This window comes from Myodes glareolus, chromosome 21, assembly GCF_982192425.1.
Source record: "Myodes glareolus chromosome 21, mMyoGla1.1, whole genome shotgun sequence".
NCBI classification, from domain to species: Eukaryota; Metazoa; Chordata; class Mammalia; order Rodentia; family Cricetidae; genus Myodes; species Myodes glareolus.
Genome location: NC_142046.1, coordinates 60,165,721 through 60,187,333, shown reverse-complemented (window position 1 = coordinate 60,187,333; position 21,613 = coordinate 60,165,721). Strand labels below are relative to the sequence as shown.

Below are 21,613 nucleotides of genomic sequence, written 5' to 3'. Positions count from 1 at the left end.
CTCTGGTCTGTGTAATGTTACTTTCATGGTTTGCTTGAAGGACTGGCAGTTTGGTATTGGATAACCAATTGATGTACTCCTCCATGGGAGGTACTATTTCTCCCATGTTCGGCATTTCTTAGTTGCCTGTATTTCTTTGTGCAGGCTTGAGGGCTTGTGGTCTTTCCTTGTCCACTTTGGCATGCCTACTGCTGTCGTATTTATTCAGGGCCTCAATGTGGTAAGATTTCATTGGTGTAGCTTCTGACACTATTAGGAGACAGTCTCACAGCAAACTCCCTGAGCTTCTGGCCCTTACTAGCTTTCTGCCTCTTTGGAGATGTCCCCTGACGTTTAGATGCGGGATACTTGTAGATGTATCCACTGGCATTGGGCTCCACAGCTCTGTATTCTGATTGGTGTGGTGTGGTATTCTGTAGCAGCCTCCATCTGCTTCAGAGAAGTTTCTGTGGTGAGGGGTGAGAACTGTGTTTATGCCTGAAGATTTGGAGGTAGTAGTCTCTGATGAGAGAGGTACTGGATGTCTGTCTTTCTGAATCTAGCTTTCCCCACGGCCTATCTTTTCTAGATCTCATGTTTTGTACCTCACCTGGAAATCTTAATCAGATTGCTGACTTTAACAGACAGATTTCCTTTTCGCTGTATTGTCTCCAGCACCTATGAGGGCAGACTCCATGTTGTCACCAAATGAGCCATTCCTTTCATCTGCTTTACAGTAATGTCTTCTTCCCTTTCCTGTGAGCCTTTATGGAGGCCCCCTTGAAACCGTTTACATTTCCACCAACTCTATATGAGAACTTCGTGGCTTCCAATAATGTCTTCCCAAAGCCAATGCCAGTGGTTTTGGTTGTGGCAGCATCTCATCAGTTACAAAATTGTAGCTGGTACCAACAGACACATAAACTATCTCCAAAGTTAGTGACCGAAACAACAGTCACTCATACACCTACATTTTGTCAAGGGTTAGCAGTAACCGGCCTCATAGCCATGTGGGCCACCTTCAGATGGGACTCCACTGGAAGCTGGAAAGTATACTCAGGATATCAGACTCCCAGGATTAGCCATTCGGTGTTGTCTATTACACGGGAGTTTATTTAGAGCCAGAAGCCAGAGGCTTCTGTTCTCCATGGCTCATTTTTCCTAGGTTTGTCTTTTTTCCAGGACAGTAGGTGAGATGCAGGCCAAGCATCTAATGAGAATCACATGCAAGTGCATGGCATTAACCTGCCATAGTCTAGATGGCACCATGCTCTCATGTCCACTCTCTCCTCTTATAGATACACAAACAGTCACAGGTGGAAGAGATAGAAACCCCAGTTCCTTTTTTTTTGGGGGGGTGCCAACAAATGCAGAAGAGGACGTCAGTCACCTGGAAATGAAGGTATAAGCAGTTGTAAGCCATCTAGTGTGGGCTCTGGAAACTGAAGCTGGTCTCCTGGAGATGGAGCACGTGTTCTCAAGCACTGAGCAACCTCTCTAGCCCTAAACTCCAGCTCTTAATGAAAGATTAGCTAAGATTCAGAAGAGTAATCGGAACAGGGGTTAACTGTTGGTCTCATCTTCAGGAAATAGTCTGCTACAGAAAGGGGAAAAAAAGACTGTATAAGGACATTGATTTTGTCACACACACACACACACACACACACACATATCATATATATCAAGGAGTACCATGTAATATTTCAATGTAATAATGCTTATATTATACAATGTTTAAGTCAGATTAGATAAATATCCCCCACCATTTGCTTATGTCAAAATATTTAAAATTAAACTTTTTTCTTGCTTATATTTTAATATATTGTACATCACCCCAGCTCTATGGTTCTCAACCTTCCTAATGCTTGGACCCTTTAGTACAGCTCCTCATGTCATGGTGACCCCCAACCATAAAGTTATTTTTGCTGCCACATTTTAACTGTAATGTTGGTACTGTTCAGTGTTTTCTGATGGTCTTTTGTGATCACGACGTACAGGGTGAGGGCCATTGCTCTAGTGTGTCTCAGCTTTCTCATGCTAGTGTGATTGTCACTTGGGGCTCACGTATGGCTGCTCCTTATCCCTGCCTCTTGCCTTTTTTCAGTACCCGAGATGCAGAGCCTTGCGCACGCCAGGTAAGTGCTCAGACATCCCACCCACTTCTGCCTCTCTCCTTTCCCGGTCTCTAGTAGTCACCAGTCTCAATGCTATGAGATCAATGTATTTTCTTTGTAGATTCCAAATGAGTGAGGTCAAGACATATTTATGTAAAAGCTTCTGATAGTCCTTCTCACAGACTAAGAAAATCAACCAGAAATCACTTAGCTTTCACAGCAGTAAGTATACGATTGCAGATAAGCAATGGACGAGCTGTGAGAAGCACTGACTGCGTGTGTGTGTTGGGGGTTACCTAGCATTGTATCACAATGTTTTGGAGATGCTCAAATGATGCTAAAATAAGAAACCAGGAAGTTGGCAGTGGCTACTCCCTCTGAAATGTGCCTCCTCTTTCCACGGTTTGTAAGCGATTTCAAGGTCATGAAATATGGCTGTCCACACTTCCTGATTCTGTCTCTTAGGTAGACACGTTACGGTTAAAATCACTCTGTTAGCAACCTTCTGGCTGGAACTGCACATTTCCTCCTTCCAGAGATACTGCCTAGTCTAAAGGATCGTTTTCATAAACTGTGGTCTGAATTGTTTACAATACCTAGCAGGAGAATATTTATTCCATTAAGACTTGACGTTTTTCAGAACTATATCAAGTTGAAAATCAGTTGGCTACACCAACTAGAATCTAATGTTCTGAACCTCTCAAAAAGCAATTACAATGTACTCTGAATTAAGTATCTTTTGCTTGCATTATCCATGTTGACAGTAAATCAACTCATTTAATTTGGAGTTCACGGTAATAGTAAGAATAAACTGGGGTTGGAAAGATGACTCAGTTGGTAAAGCATTTGCCACCCAAGTATGGAGACCTAAGTTTGATTCCTCACATTCATGTAGAAGCTAGGTGAACTGCTTATGTATGTAATCCCAGAACTCAGAAGACTGGTGGGTCCCTGGCCTTCACTATCCAGCCAGGTTAGCTGAGACTACAAGCTCCAGGTTCAGTGGGAGGCACTATCTCAAAAACCAAGGTGGACAGTGATTGAAGATATTCAGTGTTGACTGCTGACCTCCAATACACATTGCATATACACATAACCACCACATATACATGCACATACACGCACATGTACACACACATACACACCGTCTTAATTCGTTTCATTTTTCAAGTTTTTAAAAACACATATTCCACTTCAATTTTCGCAAGAATTTTATTTAGACACCAAGTCTTGTGCTGTAGACCAGGCTGGCCTGGACCTCATGTCACAGGTTCACCTTGATCTTGTGACATACCTCCTGCCTTAGCTTTTCAAGTGATAAAATTACAGGCACAAGCCACCTCACTCAATCAAGACTTTGAAAGCTGTTTTCTGTAGTTTATATTTCATAAGAGTATTCTTGTATTATAAAATTATGAAATAAGTACCAGTGATGCCTATGTATACCTTCTTCCAGCCTCCATGGGCACCTACTGTATGCTGCATCCTTACATGTACACACTCACATACAGAGACAATAAAAAGATTTAAAGAAAATTTTACTAGTAGGTCTTTTTATTCAATTTTTTACTGGCTGTGGAAGAATGGTTGAATAACTTTAATAAAAGATGAGATTTTAGAATAGAAAGTAGTAAAAAGTACATTGAATGTTCATCATTTATATAATTTTATGATCTTGAAAAATAGGAAACCAGAGCTAGGTGGTTGGCTTATGTCTTAAATCCCAGCACTCAGAAGGCCGAAGCAGGGGATCTCATGAGCTCAAAGCCAGCTTGATCTACAAAAGAACCGCCAGAGCAGTCACACAGAGGAGGAGGAAATCAATCTGTGCCTAACATTGCGTCCATTCTGAGATTCAGCCAAGGAGGATCTGAATTAGTTGATGAGAACAAGGACATGCGGCAGAGGACAAAAGTGACACCTGCGTGGCTGCCTTCCACCCACTACTAACCACACCCAGGGACATGGAGCTGAGAGCAGAAACGGTCCAGTTTCACCAGGGACTCAGGAGAGAAAGCTGAGCTCTGAGTGATGCTGCTTTGCCACCAAGGTACACACTGATAGCACAGTAAAAGAAGGCTCTCCTCTTCATACATCATACCATAATGTCATGCAGTTGACCATGGAAATGTACCGTTTGTCTTCTCATGGAAAGATATGAGGCTTCTTGTTATTAACACCATCTCAACTTACCCTCACATGTAGAGGGCTGAATAAACATTATTTCTATTTGGATGCCCATATTTTTGTATATATTAATAGATAATAATGGTGTAATTTCTGACCAAATATAAATCTAGGAATTCACAACTGAAGTTTAAGTAATGGCCCTAATTATTCTAATGGTGCCCACACACATTGTAATATATGTTTGTGTAACCAGAGACTGTGCGTTGATTTCCCAGCTTCCCAGACCCGAATAATCACACAGAAACTATATTAATTATAACACTGCTTGGCCTATTAGCTCAGGCTTCTTGTTAAGTAACTCTTGTATTTTAAATTAACCCATTTCTATTAATCTATGTATTACCTCAAGGATATGACCTACCAGTAAGTTTCTGGCATCTGTCTCCTTTGGCAGTTACATGGTGTCTCTCTGACTCTCTCTAAATATCTCTCCCAGCCTGGCTATATTCTGTCCTACCATAGGCCAAAGCAGCTTTATTCATTAACCAATAAGAGCAACACATATACAGAAGGACTTCCCACATCATGTTTATGAATCTAATTTAGAATCTTCTTTATAATACTTAAAGGTGTTTTTTGTTTTTTTTTTTAAATAAAGTCTTTGGACTACAGAAATGATAGAAGGAACCATAAATCATCTATATATGGATTTACTAAACAATGAATTCAAGAACACGAGTAACAAACTATAGTGCTTACCATAGATGGCCTTGCTTTTAACTACCAACCCCTTCCTAAAAAGGAACAGTACAGCATCTGCTCTGATCTGTGGCACTGCCTATTGTTGGTGTATCATTCAGTGGCTACAAACTTCAAGAATCTTCTCAGGCAGTCTTCTGTGCCTTCCTTTGTGAGGGCTCTTGGCACAGTATACTGAGCTATGAACAGTGTGCATCTTCAGAAACACTGCTTCCCCAGGCACATGGTCACTTAAACTCGATGCTGGTGTGCTAGATAAACTCTCACTAATGGTCCTCTTGAACAATGAACACTCTCTATTTCTCTGTCTTTAGTCTTGAAACTTCACTCAAACCAGAACACATTTGCAGACTTTTCTTATCACTTTAAGTTATACTCTCTCAAATTCTTTCTTGAAACACTGCTAGGCATACTTTATATTTAAAGATGTATCTGTTTTCAGTCCCCTCCCCCCATCATCCTACATAGCTCAGCACTTTGAACATGTGCTGATTTCCCAAGAAACACAGGAGGAAAAGTATAACAGAGAATGCATGCCAAGTGATCTGTCCGTTGGCACAGTCTGCTGTTTCAACTGTTAGACCACCAATATTAATCATCAAGACATGAGAGTCTTATTCTGTTAGAAACGGACTGAAATTGTCTAGACCTCCACATAGTTGCATTTCTGACTGTTCCTGTGGGATGTCTGATTTACATGTTTGCCATCACTGTCACATCACCTGGTTAAATTCCTGGAAAATTTGACTAAAAATAATATTTTATATGTTATTTTTCATTTATTTTTTGAGGCACAGTGACATGTAGTCCATCCAGGCTGGCTTCGAACTCCTGATGTTTCTGCATCACTTCTACAATACTGAGATTATAGGCATGTATGTCATAACTGGCTTTTTATCTGTTCTTCATAGTTTAACTGTCCATTTTAAAGACAAGGTCAACCTGGCCTTAGATGGGATCATAGCCCTGGGCCTTTATGAGCTGGAGAGTGCTTTGTTACTGCGCCTACTCTTGGTAGTGGAGACTGAACTCCCTGAGCATTGCAGGAGTCTCACCAGCAGAAGGGAGGCTTGGTAAGAAATTCAGACTTATTGGTTGTCATGAAATGTAATCCAGATTCTTCAGGTTGCAGGTCAATAAATAAATGAGAAATTAACATTTTAAGCAAAATAAATACTTTATTGTTTTAACGGGCTTTTTTGTTTCTTAGAGATCAGCCTTTATGTGATATTTCAAATATTTATAAACCTTTTAGATAGTCTTTCAAAGAATGCTAATATTTCAAGCACTTTGACTAAAATTTCTCACATAAAGTAACATATAGGAATTGAAGATTACAAATACTAAAATACTAATTTCTAATAACATTTGGTTGTTACTTTATACATTTATTTGAAACATAAAATACCGGATAGGACACTTTTTTTTTTTTAAAGAAAATCTAAGACTTTCCTGGTTAAAACTGAATTAAAATCATTTAGGCATGAGGAAAACAAATCTAAATCTCATTTTGGAAAAAAAACAAAAACCAGCTTATTCATTTCTATTCTATCCATTCAAGTCATAGATCCCATTATCTTGACAATACTATTTAGTCTAAAAGACAGAGAAGATGTCTTCAAGTAAGACATCTGGACAATGCAGGAATACATAGTGTTCACCATAAGGCACATAGCTATACTAAAATTACATGTGTTTGGGCAAAGCAACAAGGCTTACAGTGTAAGAACATGAAGTATCCGTAGGTAACCTCATGAGATCTACCCTCTTGCTTCTCAGTAGACTCCTCAAGAATTGACAGCAATTTTAACAACAGAACTGTCTGCCTTCTTGGAAGCAACTCAATAAAGAGCAGTGGAGGGAAAAGTCATTGGTTGCTTCAAGCTCTCAGAAGATGAATCTGTTATTGCACAGTAAATACCTCATAGAGGTCAGTGTTGTCGAAGCTAGTCTGAAGAATATGTTACTTATAAGCTGATTATGTCTGGAACTCTTCAAGTTTTACAATTAATTCTATGTAGGACATCAACTGGAAAAATATTGACAAACAAATAAATACTAGACTTTCAAATGGACAGTCTGATAGTTTAGAAATGAGCCAGAAAAGTGCCTAAGTTTCTATGTAGGTTTTTAAATTTTTATGCATAGAAGAACACTGCATACAGAAATGCGTACTGTCCATTGCGTACAGTAGCCCCGTTCAGTAGAAAGTATCTTCCAAGGACGAACAACACCTTCACCAGCAGAAATCACTGATAACACCAGTATTACAGCTAATGGGATCCATCCCAACCCTAAGAAGAAGGAAATGTGAACATTAAACATTCTTCAAATACTATTTTGAAAGTTTTTTAAAAAATATAAGGTTTATTCAAATAAATCCATATATATATACATGCACATATATACGTGTATTTGACTGTCTAACGCTCATCTATCTATCTGCACATACATGCACACACATATGAATACTTGCACACAATCCTCTGGCTGCTGTATATTTTTTGAGAGTTAACTGTTTGATCTTTGGCTTTTGAAAAGAAATCCTCTGAGCTGGTTATGACATAACTTATTAAAATATTCTGTTGTTTCCCACAGCTGGCAGGGACAGAGAACACCCCAGCTGCGGCAGTGCCGTGCAGCGGCTCTTGCTGCCCTGCTCTCCAGCACTGCTCCGCTAGTGATGCAGTTTAGAAGAGCTATCGTGATTCATCTCAGTAAGGAAACCACATAAGATTATTTCATAAATTGTGATTAGAGATGGATCTATGGAATGTTTGTATAAAAGATAAAAATAACAAGGAAAGGTATTACAAGTTTTTGACTAATTTTCAAACTCTTGCCCATAAACTGCATATTTGAGATATAATTTAATTAATATTAAAGTAAGAATTGGGACTAAAGCCCAATTTCAGGATTTATTCACTATAATGAAATTCCAGAGTACACACACATTGTAAGCAGTTCTGTTCTTAAATTGAGCTGTCTATACTTTACATGAGGTTACACGTGGTTTTCATACGGTAGGACAACTAAGAGACATATTATGAAAAGAAAAATTTAACTAGAGACAACAAACTGCACTAAAACAAAGAATTAAATAGGTACCAATTCATATCTAGTTACATGAGGAAATTAATAAACATTACCTAATAACCCACTCAGTGGCCGTCCTGCTTAGAGTTCGACGCTTTACTTGAAGACACCGCCGCCAAAAGGCCACTTACAATTTCTCGCCTAATCTCCCCGACAATAGACTCTTTAATCTATAATGAAAAAAGAAAAGAATACACAACTTAATAACAGCACTAAGATTTTTTTTCTTAGTTTTCAGAAAAAAATACATCCCACTTAATTGCTATAGTTAGTTAACCATAGAGAAGGCAAACACACAGGCACTCGCAGTGCAAGTCCACCCTCAGCTCACACCAGACTCTGCGGGCTGCTGCAGCACAACCCGGCCAAGGATAGTATGAAAAAGATCACAGTTCTTATAGGGCAAGCAAGATAAAAACGTCTCGGAAGTTACTTTACAACGACCTGCAGGACTGAATGTGAGCTCGCACTGTGAAATCAACAGGATTCACGCTTCTAATGCTAAGATAACCTGGAAGTGCAAAGGGAGAGGCAGAAATATTCTGTCCATTTCCACCAACTAAAAACTAAATATCTAGAGAAGTTATATATTGTTTTAATCTAACATACATTTTAAGTGGACAGAAAAAAACTTTCATTTAAAAATAATTATGTTTTAAATATTATAAACACACTCAAAATAACAATCCACTCTAAAATTAATATTATTCTTTAGTTTTATAGTGTGCTTGTCACCTGTCTAGCTTAGGTAAGAACTTTCATCTTGAGTTGGGGAAAGGCCAGTCAGTAAAGTGCTTACCACATAGGCAAGAGGATCTGACTCTGATCCCAGAACCCATGCAAAAAAAAAGTCAGTTGTGGTGATGCATACTTGTAATTCGGGCACCAGGGAGGTAGAGACAGGTGGGTCCCTGGAGATCCCCTGTCTGCCCATCAGTCCAGCCTAATGCATGAACTCAGACTCAGTGAGAGATCTGTCTCACAAAACATGGTAGAAACGTCTTGAACATGACACTTGAGGTTGTCCTCTGGCTTCCACAGGCACATCCACATCCACAATAGACACACACACACACACACACACAGAGAGAGAGAGAGAGAGAGAGAGAGAGAGAGAGACAGAGAGACAGAGAGACAGAGACAGAGAGACAGAGACAGAGAGAGAGACAGAGAGAGAGAGACAGAGAGAGAGAGAGAGACTCATTTTGCTTTTGAGGAGAGCAAACAGACCTGAGGCAATGATCATTCGAATTAGGATTTTCTTGTCTAGATGTCTAAATACAACATAAGACTACTTTTCTTTCCAATGATATAGCCTCACCTCCAAATAGTTCTTTGTAAAGGCTTCAAATGTGCATTTCCTAAAGTAAACTGATAATGCATTCCCAAATTAGTATTACGCTGCTTTCAACTAGCTCTTAAAAAGTCTACATTTCCACAGTTTCCTGTCAGCCTGATCTATTTCCTAACACGTTCCTAAATACATCCTGAAAACATCTCAATTGAAGTCTTTCTAAAAATGGCTCTGCCATGCACAACGGGGACATAATACCGACTTCTATAGACTCTTCATAGGAGCAAAACAGGGCTGGAGTGACGGCTCGGTGCTAAAAGCTAGGCTCGCACCAAAAAGACAACAGAAACAAAAGCTCCTTCACTACCAACCACTCAGTGGCCTGCTACACATGTTAATAAATATAAGTATTTAAATTTATCTTTTACTACCATTTTTAGAATAATAAATAACAAAGTTTTTAAAATTCATAGCATTATAGGTTCATTTTTTTAATAAGTATGAAACATGAGCACCAGATGGTCATAGCCACACTCTATCAGGCAAATACAGTAGGTAAGAAAAGGCCAGTGCAAATCTGTATTTCACAAGATGACAGGCAATTCTTTCTAAGGCAACTGTAGTAAGACAATTTGACTACATCTCCTTCCTGCTCATCATTCAAACACAAACTCGCTAACTAGTTAGCACACGATATACCAATTAAAAAAAATGCTAAGCATTTGGGGTAACACGGATATTACTGGTATAAAGAATGAAAGAATACCTAAGACCCTAGCAGGGTGAAATGCATCTGTAGTCCCAGTCATTCGGGGGCTGGGACAGGAGGATCACCTAAATTCAGGAGCATGAGTATATCTTGAGCAAAATCCATCTCAATAAAAAAGAAAATAAACAAACAAACATGACTGTCTACTGTCAGGCATGTTTTACTATAGATGGGCACACGCAATGATATTGTCTCAAAAACAATAAAAGGAGGTTAAGTGTGGTGGTGCATGCCTTTAATTCCGATGCTTGACAGCTGAGGAAGTTCTAGGACAGCCTGGTCTACAGAGAGAGTTCCAGGACAGCCAGTGCTACATAGTGAAACCCCTGTCTGGAAACAAACAAACAAACAGAAAAGACAGAAAAGTAGCTACATCTAAACTAGCACTGAAAATAACACAATGCCTATAATGTCTATTTCACAACTAATCATGGAGAAATCTAAAAGTTCTAAAGTTCTCCGTCGATCCAGAGACAGGAGGGTTCAGGAAAGACAATTCTAGAGATGGCGGTAAAAGTACCTTTGTGAGCTCAGTCAAAACAGGCTATGCAGACTTTAGATGGACTCCTGACATTTCAAAAGGACTGCTGATCTCAACACAAGTGACTTGCTGGTGTGACACGGGAGGCTGCATCTACACAGTGCCTCAAGCCCCAAAGTCATGACCCTTAAACAGTCTCTAAAAGATTCCCAAGAAATACATGAGAAGCTGTGTTTTTACCAAAACACATTTCAACATGTCAGATGAACTGACAGTTGTAAACCAAGCCTAGAAGCTTAAACAAACACAGAAAGCCTTTACTAAAAGCATGGCAATCTATGTTTATTCTTCAACATTCAATGTTGAATTTGCCTCTGTGAAAATGGCACGTTCACATATCCAAGATATCGTCCTTTTATTCCTACATACATGTAAATTTTCTAAAACGTCTGTAAATAGCTTCAGGCCCCAATCACACATACTATATCACAACGACTCGGGCAAATTTGAAGGCAGTACTGTTTTCCCAACTGTGCCATGCAGACAATCTGAGCAAGGGAGTATCCTCAGTCTGACAAAAGTGTAAGTGCAGACTGTGTATTAAACACTTGTCTGAAAGGGCTTTGTGTTGGCTTTCTCCTTCCACAGTGGGGCTCCCCTGAATTAGCGCACTGTAGTAATGAAGTGCTCAAGACCTCACATGGTGCTATGACGGGAACAAAGGCCTGAGAGTCACCATTGTTTCTGTGCAGGGATTCAGGAAGAAGCCTCCTTGACTGTGCCTGCCAAGTGTGTTTAATCCTCACCTGCAGAACTCTTCTATCCAAGACAAAGCTTGCCATCCTGAATGGAGGTTTTGTTAATGGGGCATAGGGACCACAAGTTTATAAGGAAGATTGAACCTAATTTAATTTTCTTGATAGTAGATATAAGAAAGTAAGAACTTGAAAATTAGTACCATGGACATTTAAATTTAAAAGGTTACCAGTCAGAAATAAATGGAGTATAGACTACTCAGTATTTTAAATATTTTGTAAACAAACTTTTAACATAAAACTACCTAGCTGAGCTATGATAACAACAGAAATTGGTTTTGAATTTTAATGAGCAATGGCCAATGTTATCTATGCATGCATGTTCTCAAAGTATTCCAGAGAGTTTGATTTGCTAAGTATATCAATATTGTTGTGCCTTGTTTATACAGGGTAAGCCCTTTTTGTGGCCAGCAAGGGTAAGTGTTAAGGCAGATTTTCTTCAAATGGTGCCATTCTGAGCTGAATGGCTTCTCCTGAAGGGTTTAGTAACACATTCTGAAAAGTTCATCAAACATTTGCCCAGCATGCCAATTTAAATGTTGACAAAGTATAATATCTTACATATTTAATGGGAGATTCCTATAAATGATTAAGTAATTCTCTAGGACCAAGGTGACATAATGGAAACAAATGACTTCGTCTATGGTCTGTGCTACCGGCCAAAGAAGCAGTGTTCTGGTCTAAAGTGAGCGGTCTCTTCCTAGGAATTACCTGCAACAAGGATCAGTGTTCTGGTCTAAAGTGAGCAGTCTCTTCCTAGGAATTACCTGCAACATGGATCAGGCCAATACACTTTTTAAAATGAGAGCTCGAGCATGCATTAAGGAGCAACCATGCCAAACGAGCAATACGAAGTCATGTTTTCAGACCTTCCTGACCAAATCAGGCTAAGAGGAACAAAAGTATCAAAATTTAGTAAAAGAAAACCAGAGTTAGCAAACGTGCCATGAGCAAATGCATACAGAGTACGTCCTTAATCCCAAGGACCTAGGAACAGATCCCTCCACACAGGCACACCTGACTGTGGAGGCTTAATGTACACTTTGCTAAATGTTAGCCAACTTACAAAACTAACTCCTTTGTAGAACAAATAAACGAGCCGAATTAAAAGCTTCCACTAGTCCATAGTCAAGTCTGGAGAATACACAAGAACCATGCAGCCTGCAGCTACACTGATTTTGAAAATGGGCGTTTGTTCCAACATGTCAAAAATCCTAGGTAACAACATACATGTAACACAAATGTCATGTCTGTTTATTTGCATTTCATCCTCAAGATGTATGAGTGGCCACAGAAAGTAGCTTTCAGCTGAACCCAGGAACTCAGAACACAAAATGCCAACTTACCCATCTACCAACAAGGTCAGCCCTGTGCATAGCCATTCCTACTCACACCTGGCAGTGTAGCTTTGCCGGATTTCAGACCATCTTCTCACCCCACAAGAGGAACCCACCTGTGCAAACCTCAGTTCCACAAGCACAAGTCAAATGTTTCCAAGGCCCAAGGAGCACTTTTACTGTTGTGTGGTCTGCTTTCAGGCTGTGTAGCTATGCATAGTGTTCTGCCTTTTGCCCTTTCTAGTGTCGCTGATGAAGTCTGGAATGTCATCTTTCCAACACTATTCTACCCAGACAAGTCCTGTGGTTTTACTGCACATTTCCACAGCACATACAATTTCAGGATGACATCATCTGTGTGTTCACAGAACTCTGTTTTCTTTAATGAACTTTTTAAGCTACTTGATGTGCAATAAATGATAGTATCATATATGTAGACATTAATCTTTGGCCCTAGGGGCTCAATGGCCCATTTGAGGGAAGATTCTATGCTACAAACTGATTCTAAACGTGCATTTACATTTACATTAGAAATAGTCTGAAAATAGGGAACCGTAGTTTCTCTGGCTTATTTTGCTCCTAAGTTGTTAGTTCTTAGATAACTGAAAGATTAGGAAATCAGCATTCATGAGACAAGAAATGTTGTATAGTGTGTGTGTGTGTGTGTGTGTGTGTGTGTGTAATGTTTTCATATGCTTTAAGATCCCAAAATTCATAAAATAAAAAGGCCTAAAATCATGAAAACTTCTTAGGGATCACTGTAAGTTTTCCATTTTCCTTAGAGTTTGCCTTCATTAGTCCCTGTAGTTTATGTTACTGATTTTGTGGCTTACAGGTACTTTCTACTACCCTAGGTACTTTGTAAACTGTATTGCTGGTTTCTTTTTGTTTTTCCTTTTGAGTAGTCCTGGGGTGAGGAGGGGGGTCATACTCGGAACCACACACATGCCGAAGGCTACCTTTGCTGGGGTCACACTTCAGCCTAAAACTTTTGCTACTAAGCTACAGGTGAAACCACAAAGTGACTTTTAAAATATATAATGTATTCTTTTTAGCTAATGGCAAAAAATAAAAGGTGCTTATATCAGGAATGCTTGGACTGGACGGAAGGAAAAGTACAACTGTTTTTACTCCCTCTTCATGGTCATTCTTAGGAAAACTGAACAGAAAGTATCCCGGGTGTATAACCTCCACAAAGACAGATTAAAAGGCCATCATGAAGCTTGTCCATGGTGCTTTTCTTCTTAAAGATACACACAAGTTTATGTGAATGTAACTCTATAGTAAAAACCAGTGCTGTAACTTAAATCTACAACCCTCCAGAGGCTCAGATGCCAACAGTTTGGCTCCTGTGCAATGAGTCTCAGAGGTCTTTTGAGAGCCACTAGATTAATTCACATGTGGGTTCATAATTCCACAGGTTACAGGAAGTCAAAGAAACTCGCAAGGGGGGACCAGGTATAAAGTAGCCAGGTCCTGGGGCACAGACCTGACGGTGGGTGCTCTTTTCTTTCCTGGCCCCTAGAGCTCCCATCTCTCCTCCCGGCTAACACAGGGCAGGCAGCCCTCTGTGTCCTTTTCCGCCTGCTCTGCTGCAGCACAGCTAAAGAACAACAGAACCACGCACAGGGGCGGAAATCTCTGAGAGCACCAACAGAAACAAACTTCTCCTGTATCAGCCTGTTCTCCAGGGCATCTCGTCATGGCGATGGAAGGGGCACAGCCATTCTGCACATTTTCTCAATTAACTTTTAACCGTATAACCTCCATAGATGTCCGTGATTCCTTTCGTAGCCCAGAACTACGGTGAACACTTTACGAACCCACGCTGTTGTCTTCCAGGGTAAACCCCCTTTTCAAGCTATGTTTCAATCTATGGACAAATCATACAAGTTCTACACTTTTCCAACCATCAAAGGAAAAAGAACAAATTCTTCTCATTCATTAATCTCCTACTTTATCTCATGCCAACTGGAATTTTATAAAATGACGGCTCTAATTCTGGAAGAGGTCTAAAGGGCTTTCCCGCCTTCCACCTTTATGAACAGCTTCTGCACTAGAGTGGGAACACCCTGCAGGACAAAATCCACAGAAACACGAGGAGAGTGGGAAAGTTCCTGCACCCAGTGCAGTCAGCCTCACAAGTAAGTAAGCAGCATCTGAGCAGAGCTACCAGGACACGCATGCGCAATGACTGGCACACGCCCAGACTCACCCACCTCCCTTATGACTTGCTGCAACTCATCCTGCTCCACGTTCCGATGCATTTCCTCAGCAGCTGGCAGCAGCTCCTCTTGCTCCTCCAGGTGAGATGTAAGTCCCACAACCTGCGACGCTTCCTCAGCTGCTCCAGCTTCCTCAGAACTCTCCAGCTCTGGAGGTGTCTGCACAGAGCCTGTTCTGGAGGGGGCTGTTGGCGTCAGGGCCACAGAGGCTCGGAAGATCTTTTTTCTCGCCACTAAGCGGGCTCGGGGTTTGCTTCCCGAGTTGCCAGAAGGCCCTCTGGATCTTCTGGTGTTGTGGGAGGGGCTGGAACAGACGGAAGAAGACTCTGATGTGGCCTGAGAGAAAACGGACTCTGAGCTCTCTCCAGGAGGGATTTCAAACCCCATCTCTCCGAGTCCCAGGCCCAGCTCCGACTTCAGGTACGACTGCTCCCGGATCAGTTCTGTGACCTGGGGGCCAAAACATGGCTCTTTACTCAGAAGACGAAGACTGGTAATTAAGAAGGCTAAATTCCCAGCTATGCTTACTGTCCTGAACTGCATGGGTTTGTAAAGGCATAGTTTTATTTCACTATCTTACTAACTGGCCAATTTCATTTCCAAAACCGAATTTAAGTTCACAGTAATCTCAAGTCATAACTTGGGAATGTAAGAAACACAGTGACGTGAAACTGTACTAGTTACCACACAGGTGTCTGATTACTTCATGGAGGAGTAATGAATGAAAAATAAAACAGCTGCTCAGAAGGCTTTGCCAACGAATCTACAATGTAATGATGACCACATAAGTCATCTTACAGATCCTGTGAGGACCCTTCATCGACAGGAAAGGATCCTTGGAGGGTAAACAAAGTGTTTCTACAGTGCATGCTTCCTTCATGGTATGGAGACAAATCACTATCCCAATGAAGCTGGCTTTCTAGGGGCCCAAAACAGCACTAGATTTCTAAGTGGCAAACCCACTTTCAATAAATTTAACTTCCTGACCCCTGTATTTAAAAGCACCATGCCTTGTATAGGAAGGGGGCAAATGCTCACGCGATGCCCCGGTGCCTGGGGAGGACAGAGACTTACTGGCTCCATGACGTTCAGTGGAGACGGGCAGGACAAGTTGTCAGCACTTCTGCTGCCACACATCCCCTGAGAAGTAAGGACAACACGCAGGCTTACACACGGACACAGGATCTCAAAAGGCCACATCAGAGTCACTGTAGCCAATCAACTGCCATGCATTCCACTGTGTATCACTGTGATCGCTACACAGACATCTGCTGCTCTGCTCCCAACACACTTCTCAGAACAATGGCTCAAAACCATGCATCCGTAATGATTTGGAATATTATTTTATCTATGAGTATATACAGCTTCCTTTCTATATGTCTAAACATACATCCATTTTTAACAAAATCAAACATGAAAAAGTAGGCTAAAATTCAAAATTTCAAATGAACATATTTTATAACTGGAAATATAGTGGCAAAAATCAGACCATAATGGTGAAGCTCAGATTCCATGGGATGGCACATTAGCAATACCGAGGAATGACACCAAATAAGGACAAACACTGTCCCTTTCTTTACTCTTGTTGTATATACGGATCACTTCATGACATCACACTTGGTCCCTTAAGGAGACAGGAAAGGCACCAGAGGCACTGTCAGGGGATAGGGCAGTATTTGGCCTAGGGGAGTCCTCAGGTTCAATCTTCAGCATCAGAACAAAAACATAAAGCAAAAAAAAAAAAAAAAAAAACCCAAAAGGAATAGAAAGGAACTGCACTGAAACAAAGAAAACATTCAAAGGCATAGGCTATTTACTTAAACAAGGCCGGGTGAAAAGGAGTAATATACTATGTTCTTTGGAGTTACAAGCAGGAATACGAACTTAAAGTAGTCATATTTTAATTTGTTAAAATTTTTCCTTCAAAAACAGAAGTTTTATGTTGGTCTTTGCTTTTTCTATTACTGAAAATTATTAAATTTTTAATGTATTTCTAATTATACTAGTTATAAAACTTATCATACTTTGTACATAAAACTAATGTGTATAACATGAAGGTAATTAAGGCAAAATTAAATCTCCAGTGAGTAGGATAAAAAACTACTTGAACATCATGCATGGTTCTAAAGCCATTAAAGCAAATGGTTAAACAAATACCCGGTCCAAAATCACACATTAGGAACAACCCTACTTGGGGCTCTGGACCCCCACAGCGTACCGGAAGCACAGAGGATCGGAAAGGGGAAGGTACCCGGACTGCACGGAGCTGCTCATCCAGGCCCAGCAGACGCTCCTCCAGCTGCATCTCCAGTTCCTGTAGCTCCATTCGGACAGAGTTCCGCAAGCCCTGCAGCTGGTCCACTTCATACCTGCAGATTGTGAGAAACATAACTTTAGAAAAAAGTAGCCAAGTGATTTCCAGTAGTGACTAGAAAAACTAGACACTTTTGAATACTGTGAACTAATGAAACGTTTACAAAAGGTTGCAATTCTATCAATTTGGAAAGAAGCAACTCTGAGGTAATGAATAGGTCTTTTTTAAAAAATAATTTTTTATTTTTATTACATGTGAATTTGTGTTTTGTCTGCATGTATGTCACATGTGAAGGTATTGGATCCCTTGAAATTGGAGTTACAGGCAGTTATGAGCTTCCATGTGGGTGCTGGAAATTAAACTAGGATACCCTGGAAAAGCAGCCACTGCTTTTAACTGCTGAGTCATCTCTCCAGCCCATGACTAGGCCTTTGATCCCCTGCACTGTCACCTCTGTAAGCAGACTACTGAGAGTCTTGCTTGGCACACTGGGGGCACAGATATAACTTCAGTAAACTCCCTGTGCGTATCTCTTACCTACACTGCTTCACTAAAGACAGAGTTCACAGAGTGTTAACCAAGCGATGCTGAAGGCATGCTCTCTAAAGACAAGGCTCTGACTTCAGTAATGAATGAAGCTTTACCTGTCCTCTTCTGTCATATGAGGGTACACCATGGTCTGCTGCCGCAGCATGGCCAACTCCAAGTCCATCATCTGCGTTCTGAACAGATTCAGACTCCGTCTCACGACTTGAAGCTCCTGAAAGGTATTCTAAAATGCAACCGAATAAGATTACACCTCTAAATAACACTAACTGTCCTGCGATGGAAAGGTTTAGGAGGGAACTTACTTCATAAAGAGGTAGAACAGACGACTTCTGAGCACTGTATGGGGCAGCAGCAAGATCAGGTCCTCTCATCAGAGGGAACTTCAAACAGACAAGACAGGATTACAAGTCAGGTCAAAGTGGCTACCGCCAAGTTCTCTAAGGTGCTAAGGCTATTATTGTTAGACATGCATTATCATTTCTCTTTAAGCTAAATCAAACCCAGTAATGATTTATACTATAACCAGCAATGAAAGAAATTACTCTCTAATACTACCTATTATTCTTAAATATTCAGGTCCAAATTACTCTGTTTGGGAAAAGAGGCAAAAATGGTGTGTGTGTGTTCACAGAACTCCCTTCTTGCCTTAAAAAAAATTAAGTAGAAAGCCAACTGAGACTGGCGGTCTGGAAGCAAATGCAATAGCAGACTGCATCACACTGGTGTGGCTGGAGAGAACAGCCGGCGGCCATCACAGACTCTCAGTGGGATATATTCTATTATAGGAAGAGAAGACAGAAAGTTGCCTTGCCCTATATCTCACAATGTAAGGAAGAAAAACAGAGAAAGTTAAAAAAGAATAGTGTAAATTTGTACATGTGAGTATATGTGAGATGAGCATGTATGTGAGTGTTTGTGCTAGTGTATGTGAATATGTTTGCAGTGTGTTTGAGTGTGTGTGGATGTATCAGTGTATGCAGATGCTCAGTATGAATGTGCATGTGAGTGTGTGTGAGAAAGAGAATGTGTATGAGTGTGTGAGTGTGTGTGAGTATGTGATAGGAGGCTATGACGTGAAAATAAGCAGAAATTCAGTGGGTTGAGCTGAACTTCAGACACCATTGAAGCTTTGCAGTCCATGCAGGGAATGGCGAGCCCAGAGCTCTGCAGTTGGAAAACAACAACAAGATCACCTGGCACAACTAAATAAGGGACAGGTGCAGATTATCCAAAAGTCAAGGATACAGAGAACCCTGCATGCCCTGCTGCTCAGTATCACCCAAGCAAGAAGCATACAGAATCATCTGTTTGCTTGGGTGAAGTAGGGAGTGGGGCGATTCCTTGGCTACACTCATGGCCAAAGCCCACAGGTGAAGTCACTGGCCTGGGAAGGCATATCATAGAGGCACAGAGAGAGCGGGCTCTGAGAAGTCTCAGCCTCACAGAAGGACAGCGAAAATGCTGAACAGTGCAGCCGCAGTCAGAACTGTTCCACGGGGAAGGAGAAGTGAGTATATCTGGTCGGACTGCAGACCGTTCGGGACAGTTGTCAGGGACAAGGGTGGTGTTTAACAGGTCTATTCTATTGTTCTTTGAAGAGCTGCAACTCTGATTTTCACCGAAGCGGCTTCCCGTCCACTCTTTCATGGTAACAGACAGCATGCACTGGGCATTCACACTTTACCTGATTCTCCTTGGAGCGGTTCCAGTTTTGAGCCCATGGAAACAGACTAATTCTGTGCCAGGAGGCAGCATCAGAGGTCAGCAGGTGAAGAGGAAAGCCTAGTTACAGAGCTATAAGAACCAGGAGAACATCGTGCCAGTGGAGCCAATGAGAAGACTTTGAAAGTTAGGGATCACACATCCAAATGGCAGAGAGGAGGAGGAAAGGCTGGGGATGCTTTTGACAGGACAGCCTGAGGTTGTGGACAAAGAGAATGAAGGAGAGGCTAAAGGCAGACACCATGAAACAAACAGTCCCTCCTCTCACGGAGGAGGCTGTCGGCACAGAAGTGAACTGTTCGGGGTTAGTTACAGCTTTCCCCCACAGCACGGGGGTTCTGTCTAGAGAGCAGGTACAGATGAGTTCAGGCAAGTAGGAAGGCAGGCTGAGGTGGTTTGTCTGCTCAGTTCTCACTTCCTGGTGACTTAAGAAGAATGTGGAACAGTAAAGTATGAAGCTCTCTTTTCTCACCTGTGAAAGGTTCTGTAGTGAGTTTCTGATATCATGCAACACTCTCCGCAACTGCATCTCTATGGCAGAAGGAGGATTCACAGGGCACGCCCTGTACAGGTGGGCAGCATGTCTATGTGAATAGGGACACCCGAAAGGAGAAGAGAAGCTACTACACGAGGTGCCTGATATGTTGGGGACACTGTGGGCACTCAGAGTTCTCATGTGTTCACACAGGGGCCTGTCCTGCCACTCATGGGCAGAGTGAAGGGAGCAGGTGGACTGGGATATAGGAGCAAACTGTGGACAAGGGGGAAGCCGTCCATGGGGGCATTCCTCTGGCCGTGTCGCCTCACTCTGAGGGGCTTCTTCTTTCTTCACAGAGGACGGGGGGATGAAGATGGTGGATTTAACCACAGACTGACCATCATGCTCAGTCACTTGCTTTTCCAATTCTTGTTCCTCCTCAGGTGTGTACTTGTAGGTGAAGGAAGGCGGGCTGCACCGGGTCTCTTTTCCTGGAGATAATCGCACATTGACAGAAGACACAACCCTCACTGGGCTCAGTAAGGTGGTCGGCAAAGACTGAGACCTTCGTAGGGGATAGCCAGCTTTTGCAAGCAAGTACCTTTGTTTCAGCAGATCCTTTGATTTTATAAGGCTCCGCCCTACTCTTTGAGCAGACAGATTGCACACCTTCATCTGAGCTCTCTGCAGGGCAGTATTCACTCTCTCCACAGAGGAGGGAAACCCAGTTTTCTTTTCAGAGCTCACAGTGCTGCACTGAGCTTCGATGGAAGCCAAGGACTTGAGAATGTGGTGTGTGGTATACTGGGGGAATTCACAGCCACTGCCCCTCTCCACATCGCTGTCTTCACTCCCTTCCCTTGGGAGCTCTCCAGCCTCCTCCACAGCAGCATTCTCAGGGTCACCTGGATCCCTCGGGGACTCTTTGCTCTCAGTATTCTCTGCAGTCTCACCCTGAGGGGAATCCTGGCTGTCTGTGTTCCTTTTGTCAGCAACTACAGCAGCCACCTTTGCTTTTCCTTTCTCAACAGGGGCACGAGACTCCTCCTCTGACTCGTTAAAATAAGGCTGGTCTGGTACTGTAGGTGTCACGTGGTCTTCCCCAAGTGAGGTGACAGTGGTCTCGCTGTCACAGCTGTCAGCACTACTCCCCATGGCTTGCAGGGATTCGTGAACCTGAAATGGAAACCATTTGGGAGGATGGGAATCAGAGACACCACTGACAAAAGACTACACATGAGATATGCCTGGACTCAACTGTCTGCTAATGTGGTTGTTTGGTTCTTACCACCTCCCTCCCCACTTACTCATTGACATTGTTTAAGGTCTATTTTTCTTCAATTTCCTTTCCAACACATGACACTGACTCACAGAATTGGACAAAAATATCTTAATGTTCTCTTCCAGTACCTATAATTTCCCTAGCTCTCACCGCTTTTCTTCATTCTGAAAGGAATCACGTTCTTTTCCCATATCTAACCATGCTGTACTTGTGATCATGTGGTTCCAGACCAGGTGGTCCATCCACAGATTTCACTGGATCAAACCCTT

At 41.7% G+C, this 21,613-nt stretch overlaps 1 protein-coding gene across 1 annotated transcript in view; it reads right to left on the bottom strand.

Annotated features, from left to right (window-relative positions):
- Positions 1–6,140: 6,140 nt before the first annotated feature.
- Itprid2 (ITPR interacting domain containing 2) overlaps positions 6,141–21,613 on the bottom strand; it is a 35,629-nt gene continuing 20,156 nt past the window's right edge. Inside the window, exons 11-18 of the mRNA XM_085680919.2 lie at positions 20,057–21,238; positions 18,165–18,242; positions 17,958–18,085; positions 17,218–17,368; positions 16,074–16,139; positions 14,994–15,449; positions 8,132–8,248; positions 6,141–7,276 (exon numbers count right to left, since the gene is read on the bottom strand). Coding sequence (XP_085537045.2) covers positions 8,144–8,248; positions 14,994–15,449; positions 16,074–16,139; positions 17,218–17,368; positions 17,958–18,085; positions 18,165–18,242; positions 20,057–21,238 — 2,166 coding nt within the window. The 3' untranslated portion in view covers positions 6,141–7,276; positions 8,132–8,143. The remainder of the gene's footprint in view (positions 7,277–8,131; positions 8,249–14,993; positions 15,450–16,073; positions 16,140–17,217; positions 17,369–17,957; positions 18,086–18,164; positions 18,243–20,056; positions 21,239–21,613) is intronic.